Source organism: Chenopodium album, chromosome 5 (assembly GCF_948465745.1).
Source record: "Chenopodium album chromosome 5, dcCheAlbu1.1, whole genome shotgun sequence".
NCBI classification, from domain to species: Eukaryota; Viridiplantae; Streptophyta; class Magnoliopsida; order Caryophyllales; family Amaranthaceae; genus Chenopodium; species Chenopodium album.
The window spans coordinates 53,707,022-53,719,023 of NC_137838.1; the positions used below are offsets into that span (position 1 = coordinate 53,707,022).

Here is a 12,002-nt window from a genome sequence, read left to right on the forward strand (position 1 = left end):
TTTTGGACCTCATCGTTGATCACTTGATTTCGTTCTGGCGCAAACTTACGTCGCTTCTGCTTGACTGGTTTATGATTGGGGTCGACGTTCAGCTTGTGAGTAATCACGTCGGGACTGATACCTGTCATATCTTCGTGCGACCAAGAAAAGCAGTCTTTGTTAGCTTTAAGAAATTCAATAAGTTCAATTCTTATACCTGGGTCAAGCGACGCTCCGATTCGGACGGTTTGCTCTGGTTCATTGGGATCCAGCGACACTTCATCGATTGCTTGCTCGTCGGGCTCCTCTAAGGCTGGTCCTTGCTGTAATTGCTATACCGTCCTTTTGGATGGCTTCAATGTAGAACTGTAGCACTTTCTAGCTTCCTGCCTTTCTCCCTTGATAACTTGCACGCTCCACCTGGTTGGAAATTTTATGACTTGATGGTATGTTGACAAGACGACCTTAATTCTATGGATCCAAGGGCGGCTGATGATGGCATTGTAGGATGACGGGCAATCTACGACGTTGAAATGCGTTGAAAGGTTGACGCCCCCAGTAAAGGTCGGCAACATGATCTCTCCGCTTGTATTGAGAGCCTCTCAACTAAAACCTACGAGGACTGTAGACTTTCTGGAGACATCTTTGGCGTCGATCCCCATGCCTTCCAAGGTGCTTTTGAAAAGGACATTGGCTGAGCTTCCTCCGTCGACCAGCACTCTTTTCAGCAAGCAATTGTCGATGGTCAAGGATATCACTAGGGTATCATGATGCTCTTCTCGATAGTCTCACAAGTCGCAGTCGTCGAAGGCGAGGACCATTGCTTCTAGGGCTTTGTCTTGGTTCGATCTTGCGTCTATAGGGACGACTTCTTTGGGGTTACTTGTTCTTGATATTTTTCTAGCTGCGGAATAGGTTAGTCCACAAATATCAGATCCACCAGTGATAACATTGACTACCTTAGTGACCGTTGGTCCTTTTGGCGGCTGATGAGGGTCTTTCTGCTGCTTGGGCGACGCTTCTTTTTTGCTTGACTTGCCGTTCCCTAGAAGCTCCTTGAGATGACCTTTCTTCAAGAGGAAAGTTATTTCTTTTCTTAGGGCGTTGCAGTCTTCGGTACGATGGCCATGATCACCATGATAGTCGCACCACTTGGATTTGTCTTTGCTTTCATCTGCCTTGTCGCTCTTCCTCGGCCAGCTGTCGACATTTCCTAAAGAATGAAGGGCATTCACCACACCCCTGGTGTCGACGCAGAATCCATATTCAGGAATGTCGGGGCATGCGTCAGCATCCTGCTTCTGGGATCTGTCGACAGAACTTTGATCAACGTTAGTTTTAACATTATTGACTGCATTTATCTGACCTGGCTTGTCATATGGTATACGACGCCAGTTCTTCATGTTGTTGGGCCTCCTAGAGACTCTGTCGTTGCTAGGGACTGGCGATGGCTGGATGCCTTTCCGGATGGCGAGATCGCCCTCCAATCGTATATGTGCTAAGGCGCGGGTTCTGACTTCCTCAAAGGTCGTGCATGGATACCTGGTCAGCTCTTTGTATAGCTCCAAGTTTTCCGTTAGTCCTCTCTTGAAGGCTTCGATGGTTGTACGGACGTCGTACCCTTTGATGCCGATTATTTCCTTGTTGAACTTGCTAAAGTAAGACTTGATAGATTCGCCATTTGTTTGCACGACGCGGTAGAGGTCGCTGGTCTGCTTCTCAACTTTGCAATTGTTATTGAACTTACTATAGAACCTGTTACACAAAGTCTGAAAGTTAGCAATAGAACCACGTTTGATGTCGCACATCCATTCAAGCGCGGGCCCTGTAAGGGTAGCTCCGAAAGATTTGCATAGGACTGGCTCGAGCAGGTTGTGAGTGATGGAGTACTGCCACATTCGCTGTTTGTAATGATTGACATGCTCCAGCGGGCAGGTGCTTCCGTCATAGAGCGACGCTGGAGAAGGGATGTTGAGTCTTCGGGGGACGTCTGCCTTTGCAATTTCTTCTATGAACGGTGACGCGGCAAAACTGTCTGCTTCTTCAGTAATCGTCGGGACGGGCACTCCAGGCAGCGTCTTCAGAAGGCGAAGCAGCTCGGCGTTCTGGGCCTCGATCTTGCTTAACCTCTAGGCTGTAGGGTCTGGGTCATCCTCTTCTTCTTGGTCGTCGAGTTGTTCTTCCTCCTCGTTGTCTTCGTCTCTCCCGTCAGTATCTAGGTCCATCATGGTGGGGATGTCGTCGGAAGGGAGACGGCGACAACGGTTGTTGCTACGGACAGAGTCTAACTCCTTTCTGAGCGTCTCCGTGGTCTTCTGACTCTCTTCAGCGATTCTAGCGTTCTCTGCTTTTTGCTGCTTGAGCTCCTCTCGCGTCTTGCGGATTTGTTCCATGAGCTGATCGATTGTCGGGTTGTCTTCAGATGAAACCATGGCGACGGGATGACTGGTCGATACGGAAGGTTGTTTTTGTGATTTTTTGATGGATTATCCAGTCGTCGGCCCAACGGTGGGCGCCAAATTGTTTATGCCAAATTTCGCTCAAGGGAGACCTAAGGCTGGGACGTACGACGACTAGTGTATTGAACTTTGTGAAGTGTAAAAGAAAGCTATAAAAGACAAAGTATTTGATGACACAGAAAACCCAAATACGGGAAAAACTGCGGGTGGGTGCAAGACCACCGATTCTCTATGAGAAACTGATGATTACATTGGTGATTACAATGATTGCGAATGTGTTAGAGTTTGAATTCTGGAGAGCTGGGTGTGAGATGATCCTAAGTGATACAATTACTCCCCTATTTATAGTAGAACTAATTTGGTTAACGATGTTGTTCATAAAGCAGTTGGAGCCGTCTAACGTCTTCCTTGAAAATAGGAAGCCGCTACTTGATGACTTGGTCTTGAACTTATCTCTTTGCTGGTAAACAATATCTCAAGGAGAATATCTTTGATTCTGGAGGATAACTGCTGAATAAATATCCACTAAAGACTCGGTCAATCCGCCTTTCAAGGGAATCCTGTTATGTTCGCGGCTTAACGTCTCATAGGTCGTGCGACTTGACGTATGTTGAGACGAGCCTGAAAATTACCCATAACAACTATCACTACACTGAATTTTCATTGACCGATTATTTATATTTTTATTTTGTTGATCAAACTTATTATAAATGATTTTTCATTTTTCAAATATTTTTCAAAATCTTGTTTTTTTTTTTATTTTTTTTATTTTTTTATTTTACATGATTAATTCCCAAAAAATGAATTAGTAAATAATAAAAATCATTTTTTATAAGTCTGATAAAATCCGCATATAAAAATTAAGTAAAGTGATAGTCATTTTCAAGATCCAATTTTAAATAAAACTTATGTTCCCTGCAATTCAAAAGGTAAATTAAAAAACTTAAAGCAGAACAAGAGATACAAAATTATCATTTTCATCACAAGGCTGCATAGGAAGAGTTTGATTTCCAATATGCGCATGTTGCTTAACACAAGGCCCTTTCTTACTTTGATTAGTTTACCTTCATGATTGATCCATGGATTTTTAGTGAAGTAGCGAAAATGTAACTTGTGCAACTCTCCTAAATTTATCGGATTCCTATATGAGCTTCCCACTTGGTATATAGTCAAATAGGGTTAGTTTACATTAGCTTTCATTGCGACAATGATTGCGTTCACTAACATATCAACAGGTATCTGATACATAGTGAAAAATACTTAGAAAGACACACGCATCATCGACATATTAATATATTTATAATTTTGATTTCTATAATTGTTAACGTATAATTTTCACAATTAATAGGTTTTTTTTTTTTTTTTTTTTTTTATAATAACTTTTGAAAAGTTTATGATTTGAACGTAAAAAATTTTCTTAACAAAATAATATTTAAAATATCAGTAATAAAGTATGGTCAAAGATAATACATTCTTTGTTTCTTTTAGACACTTATCTTTTTTAGGGTTATTAAAAATCTATATCTATCTATACTTAGTATTTAAAAACACAAATCATAATTTTTCATATGACACATGTCATCACAAGTCACTCACTACTACATATGACACATGTCACCCCTTTTGATCTTTTTGTTTAAGTCTTTATACATTCTATAACTTGCAAATTAAATTCAATTAAGAAAATGAAGTGTTTCATTTCCATCATAATAAAATAAAGTTGAACCAATTAATATACATCACATAAACATATGAATTAAATTATATAAAAATTTTCTTTTGAACTAATAAACTTAAAATATGACTTAAACCAATATGTCATTTCATATCATACAATCTTCATGTATATATACGTATCTAAATTCCTTTATCTTTTTCCACAGTTCTACCCTCATTCTTTTTTTTTTTTCTTTTAAGTTTTAGCATGCAATGAAACAATTACTTCGTATTTCATATCAAAAGTTTCAACTATTGAAAAAATACCTACATATGAAATAACCTAGATAAGAACCCGTGCATCGAACGGCCCAAAAGGCTAGTTGCATATAAAATTTGGAGAAAGAAAAACTTTGCATGAGAAAGTGACATGTCAAAAGTATTATTTATGAGAATAAACATGGTTGATTCTCATTGGAAAAGAGTAATATATTAGTGGGTACATAAAAAATAAGTAATGCTATAATAATTGTGTAAATTAATAGAAAATAAAGAGAGTATAAACAATATAAGAAGAAATATTAGGCAAAATTTGCTTTAACACCCTAAATTAAAGCTTAGGTGCAATTAACATTTCGAACTTTTACTAGTAACTAAAACACCACCAACTATTGATTGAGGTGCAACGCGTAACAACAATTATCCTTTAATTACATATATCTGAGTTTGAGTGTCCAAAAATAACTACTAATGGTATGCATTCCACCCAAATCTATAGTTGGTGGTGTTCTTGCTACTAGTTAAAGTTTCGGGTGTTAGTTGCAAACAAGCAATAGTTTAGGGTGTTGAGGCCAATTTGAATATTTGAAATGAGAGAAAGTTAAAAGCCCTAAAATTATAGGTTAAGAAAGACAAACCAAATCAAGAACAGAGCTTTTATCGCGCGAAGATAAAAGGTATACTTCCTTTTCCATAATTAAGAGCAAATTCATCAAGAGTCCTGTTATAAAAAAGTGAAAATAAGAAGTTTCAAATAATTGTCTGTCAAAGTGAGGATTAGTAGATGCTACATTTAGTTGTATACATACTACTTTAAGTTTTTGTAAAAAAAAAAAAAAACAAAAAAAAACAAAAAAAAAACAAAAAGGCTACTTTAAGTCAAGTCATGTACCATTTTATTAGAGGTGTCAAAACCTCACCTGGCTCGACACGATTTAAAACCAACCCAAAAAATATTCGATTCAGGTTTTAACTCTCATGGAATAATAATGTAGCGTGACTCAAGTTTTATTATAGACTTGATCTAACCTGACATCACCAAATCCAAACCGGACAACTGAATTAACACCTTTAACCATAATGTGCTTTAATGAGGTAATAACGTTCTTTTTAAAAAGGATTTATTTTTTTAAAAAAACAGAGGTTTTTTTTTTCTCACAACTTCTTTAGTAAAAATTGTGTCATTTAAAAATAAGAAGGTAAAAAAAGATATTTATGTTATGTTCTGGTTGTGAGTCTTGTGACTTTAAAATAAACTTATTTTTATTTTACCTTTTAGAGTTCAATTTGAGGTTAGAGTCTTTTATATATATATATATATGACTAAATAAATAAAAATAAATAAATAAAAACACCAATAATTTTAGTTTTTAATTTTTCTGAGAATGTTTCGGCTTTCTGCCATGATTTTTTTTTGGCAGTTGTGAAACAAACAAAAAGAAGACTAGATCCCTTTCCCAGGGGAAGCTCTTCGGAAGTGGGTTATAGCCAAGACACGACTTGAACATTGACAGTTATAAATATTAACATAAGAACACACATCACTGAAATACTTTTTCTAACATGATAGGCCTGGTTTGTTATACGATAAGGTTGAAGAATCCATTTTCCTCTTTCTTCCTAGAAGGTGGGTAGACGAGCCAATGCTTATTTTCCAATTCTTATTCTTCAAGCTAGGAGCATGACTGATGTAGACACCCATTTGTGTCTCCCCAAAACCAAACCCAGTGATGAGTACCTTTTACGTCGAATCATAATCGAATGAAGTGAAAGTGTGGAAAGTTTAGTGTTGCGTATAGTTTTAATTCTTTTCTTTTCTCTTCTCTCTGTTTTTGAAAACTTACTTTAAGTAAATAGTCAATCCAGTTTGGTTGGTTCATGATATGGGTCCAATAGTAGTGTATTTGGATGGGGCTTGACAAGAGCTTTCCAACAATATATTATAAGCCCAATTTCGATGAATATCGAGGAAGTTATGGCCAAAATACTAAACTTGGCCCGATTTGGTTTTTATATGCGGCCCAATGATCTAGTGGAGGGCCTATTATTAATTATAATTCCTAAAGCTATTAGGATTGATTATAGTCTTTTATAATACTCTAGGAGGTTATTTTAAATCCTAATGGAGTTAGGATTGATAATTATGTTTTATAGAGTTTGAAATTGAATAAAACTACTCCTTTTAAGAATCCTTGTTTTGTACGAAGTGGAATATATTCAGATTTTATTTTCGTGCGTCATAATATTTATCCAACTTTTATATGGTTGGATATATCCTGAAATTATCTTTCCAATGATATATTATAATATTAAATCCGAGTTATAACGAAAAAGATATGAATGAGACATGAAACTTTATCCAAAACTGACATCCTTCCACTATTTTGGACATATCTTTTTATCTACAAAATATTTTTATCTGATTTTAATTGGGTTGGAAAGTATACTTTAAGAGCTTTCCAACGACATATTATATGTCTTATTTGGACTTCCGGATCAAAAGATATGATAAAAACAAAAACGCGTGAATTTCTGAAATCAGCGCCTGGAACCAGGCCTGGCGCCTGGTGCTAGCCATTGGCGCCTGGCGCCAATTAGCTGCTGCTGGCGCCAGCTCTGTTTTAGGTGCGCCAACTCTGTTTTACGTGTGCCAAGTGCTCTGTTTTGATATTTTATCTTTTTGGCTTATTTTCTCTATAAATAACGTATTAAAAATTCGTTTTTATTCACCCATTCTCACGAAGATTCACCTACAACCAGTTTTCATTCGCAATCATTAATTCTCTAATTCTCCCTTAATCATTTACCAACTCTCATCAAGATTTTCTTGATTATTCTCTCTCTCTCTCTTTTTCTAAACTAGCTTTTTACATACAAAATTCCGCATTCGCAAGATCTAGAAACACCTAACCATATTCGAAGTTGGCTTCGACCTAGACGTGAAAGGTTTAATTTCTGAGGGTTTGGTCCCAAATCTCTATTTCAATTATTTAATTTAATTGTTTATTTATTATTTTCCTTGAATTTACTAACGTGTGTATTTTGTTATTAGAAAGAGGTACGAAGCATCAAAGTAAGTGCTTTAATGGTCTTTATTGATGTTATGATGTAGAAATCATGTTTAAATTGTTATTATGATATTCCTAGTATCATGTCTAGGGTAATTTTAATATCAAATATGCTTATTATGATTGCTATGATGCCTTTTATTCTCTTTCTACTATTTATGATTGTTAGTATCATGTTAGGGCTAAAGATTTGATTTTTTAGTGACATGCTAGGGGTTATTATTAATCTTGTTAGTATCATGCCTAGGATCTTGCTATTTTTATTATGCTTTAATATTAACATGAACATGATTATGATTATAATTGTTATAATTTATGATTATTATTATTTTGATGATGATTTTTTATTATGATTATAATTTTGTTATCGCTATAATAATTATTATTATGATTAATATGGGTGTTATCATGATGATTATTCTTAAATATATTTGTGATGATTATAATTATTATTTTTTATTATTTATTATGTTGCTTGATTATTTATTTTTATTGCTTGATCACGCCTTTTATGCATGTTTAAAGGGAATTTGTACTTATAATCACGCTTAATAAGATATTTAATAATCTTGTTTTGGGTTAATGTGATTATAATTTCAAGTGATCGCCAATAATAGTTTATTTGTGCATTAATATTCAACCAACATAGATAAACAGGTTTAGGGTAATCCTATTGATTGTATGTTAATTAGAAAGCGCACATGAGTACGATCAGAATAAAGTAGAGGCCTATTATTAGGGCAGGTTCAATCTCTTTTAGGTTGGATTTGTACCTTCATCCCAGAACCCTTATTTGGTTCTAGACCTTATGGAGTTGACGATCTCTTGGATCGTTAAGGGGTGTAACCTTCATCTTGTGAACGGTTTACAAGTTCCTAAAAAAAAACTTGTTGGCGACTCTTTTGCTCTATCTTCTTCCCTTTTGGACGCCACCGTACTTTAGTGTATGATCACAGTGGGGTTCAAGCTAGTGGGTTAAAGCTTGAAATTATTCCCTACAACTGACTGCATCTTTTAAGCTTCCTGGACACTTAATCATTGTCTACTTCTTAAAATTGGGCGTCTTGTCTTATTACTAAAAGCATTGTTGTGCCTTTCTCTTCCTCAATTATACTAATATCCATATTGACTGTCTTCTCGTAGATTTAAGCTTCAAATTTTTTTATTAGGCTGAATGGCACATCCTTTGCCTCCATACTCACTTAGGGGCCTTCCTTGTCTCTTCACTTTCTTGCTTCACCAACGATTTAGGTTAGATTTTATCCTTTTCCTTTGAGTTAAGGGATACATTCAACAAATTATCATGGGGATTCTCACTTTTTGTGAGAGCCGACTTGTAGGCCACTGCTTCCCACTACAAGAAAAGGCTCGATTTTTTATGGATAGGTTCCGAAAAAATTTTAATCCATTGGAAAATACTGTTTTTTTAACAAAATAATATTCCATAGGAATTTTCCGATGGAATAAATCTGTTGGAAAAAAAATCATTTTTGATGGTCTAAAAATATTTACATTGGAAATCTCCAACAGAATTGTTAATTAATTTCGTCAAAAACTATATAAAAAAAACCTAAATCCTAATTTCTCACTCCTCTCACTCTCTCTCAGATCATTCTTTCTTGTGCCTTTTCTCGATCATATTCTCTTTCTCTCTCCTTCTCTCTTCTCTTTCTTTCTCATGGATCACTTTCTATATCCTCTCCTCTTTCTCCTCTTTGATCTCATTTCCCCTCTTCTTCTCATTACTCCTTATCGATCTCATTTCCCCTCTTATTCGAATTTCCCCTCTTAGATTTTGATTTGTGAATTTGATTTCTCTATCTCAAAATCACTCAAAAACACTTAATTTTTTCGCTAATCAGGTGTTTAATGTAATGCCAAATGTGGGGTATAGTAGCTAACATCTTGGGAATTTGTTGATTTTTCTAGGGTTTTGATATTCAAATTGTGGAGAGAGAAATAATGGATGGAAAAAGAATATTGGCGAGCCTTAGGCCATGTATGTAGAGTTCGAAGAGTCGTGGTGAAGTGATAATCACATTTATATAGGATTTGTAGGCACGTTTATGTTAAGTTTATAGTTGCTTTCTAGGTCTTTTCACCGCTTTTTAGGTCGTAAATACATAAGTTATTTGTTTTGTACTCTATTACACTCCGTGGTGTGTTTTTCTTAATGTTTAGGTGATTTCATAGTCATTTGGATGCTTTCGTAGTGTTTAGAGTGATTCGGATGATATTTGGATGGAAGTCGATGAATTGAGTTTATAAATCAAAGATCCCACATTTGCGGATGTTGATTTTGAGATTTATATACATGAGGAATGAATATAGCATCCACAAGGGTTGTTATGCACATTTCGGAATTAAATTTGAGTTAGAAACGAAATTAAACGATGTTTTACAAAGTGGCAAAATAGACCTTTGGTCACTCTTTTGATCATACTTTGAGTTCTACAAATCTGATTGAAGCGATTCAAATTGTGTTGGAAACTACACTTGAAGAGATTTCCAAAGATAGGTCCCAGATTCCTATATGCTTCCTAAAACAGGAGATATAGCCCTTGAAAGACGACCCGAGAACCAGCAGACCACCAGCGCCCGAAGCTCGGCACTCCTAAGCCACAATCAGCTTCTGTTTGGCCCAATGGATACCCAGCAGCCGCTGGTTTCTGCGCCCAGCAGCAGCAGGTCATATCCGAGCCTTGTTTTCCATCATCGCAAGATTCGCAATAATCCTTGATCGACTACGACTCCGACTCCTTGTTGAACTTGCTAAAGTAAGACTTGATAGATTCGCCATTTGTTTGCACGACGCGGTAGAGGTCGCTGGTCTGCTTCTCAACTTTGCAATTGTTATTGAACTTACTATAGAACCTGTTACACAAAGTCTGAAAGTTAGCAATAGAACCACGTTTGATGTCGCACATCCATTCAAGCGCGGGCCCTGTAAGGGTAGCTCCGAAAGATTTGCATAGGACTGGCTCGAGCAGGTTGTGAGTGATGGAGTACTGCCACATTCGCTGTTTGTAATGATTGACATGCTCCAGCGGGCAGGTGCTTCCGTCATAGAGCGACGCTGGAGAAGGGATGTTGAGTCTTCGGGGGACGTCTGCCTTTGCAATTTCTTCTATGAACGGTGACGCGGCAAAACTGTCTGCTTCTTCAGTAATCGTCGGGACGGGCACTCCAGGCAGCGTCTTCAGAAGGCGAAGCAGCTCGGCGTTCTGGGCCTCGATCTTGCTTAACCTCTAGGCTGTAGGGTCTGGGTCATCCTCTTCTTCTTGGTCGTCGAGTTGTTCTTCCTCCTCGTTGTCTTCGTCTCCCCCGTCAGTATCTAGGTCCATCATGGTGGGGATGTCGTCGGAAGGGAGACGGCGACAACGGTTGTTGCTACGGACAGAGTCTAACTCCTTTCTGAGCGTCTCCGTGGTCTTCTGACTCTCTTCAGCGATTCTAGCGTTCTCTGCTTTTTGCTGCTTGAGCTCCTCTCGCGTCTTGCGGATTTGTTCCATGAGCTGATCGATTGTCGGGTTGTCTTCAGATGAAACCATGGCGACGGGATGACTGGTCGATACGGAAGGTTGTTTTTGTGATTTTTTGATGGATTATCCAGTCGTCGGCCCAACGGTGGGCGCCAAATTGTTTATGCCAAATTTCGCTCAAGGGAGACCTAAGGCTGGGACGTACGACGACTAGTGTATTGAACTTTGTGAAGTGTAAAAGAAAGCTATAAAAGACAAAGTATTTGATGACACAGAAAACCCAAATACGGGAAAAACTGCGGGTGGGTGCAAGACCACCGATTCTCTATGAGAAACTGATGATTACATTGGTGATTACAATGATTGCGAATGTGTTAGAGTTTGAATTCTGGAGAGCTGGGTGTGAGATGATCCTAAGTGATACAATTACTCCCCTATTTATAGTAGAACTAATTTGGTTAACGATGTTGTTCATAAAGCAGTTGGAGCCGTCTAACGTCTTCCTTGAAAATAGGAAGCCGCTACTTGATGACTTGGTCTTGAACTTATCTCTTTGCTGGTAAACAATATCTCAAGGAGAATATCTTTGATTCTGGAGGATAACTGCTGAATAAATATCCACTAAAGACTCGGTCAATCCGCCTTTCAAGGGAATCCTGTTATGTTCGCGGCTTAACGTCTCATAGGTCGTGCGACTTGACGTATGTTGAGACGAGCCTGAAAATTACCCATAACAACTATCACTACACTGAATTTTCATTGACCGATTATTTATATTTTTATTTTGTTGATCAAACTTATTATAAATGATTTTTCATTTTTCAAATATTTTTCAAAATCTTGTTTTTTTTTTATTTTTTTTATTTTTTTATTTTACATGATTAATTCCCAAAAAATGAATTAGTAAATAATAAAAATCATTTTTTATAAGTCTGATAAAATCCGCATATAAAAATTAAGTAAAGTGATAGTCATTTTCAAGATCCAATTTTAAATAAAACTTATGTTCCCTGCAATTCAAAAGGTAAATTAAAAAACTTAAAGCAGAACAAGAGATACAAAATTATCATTTTCATCAC

The 12,002-nt window shown here is 36.9% G+C and overlaps 1 protein-coding gene across 1 annotated transcript; it reads right to left on the reverse strand.

Moving 5' to 3' along the window:
* Positions 1-767: 767 nt before the first annotated feature.
* On the reverse strand, positions 768-1,877 carry LOC145632904 (uncharacterized). Its single transcript, XM_081685230.1, has one exon. It carries the CDS (start codon positions 1,875-1,877, stop codon positions 768-770), a length of 1,110 nt encoding a protein of 369 aa, XP_081541356.1.
* Positions 1,878-12,002: the final 10,125 nt, after the last annotated feature.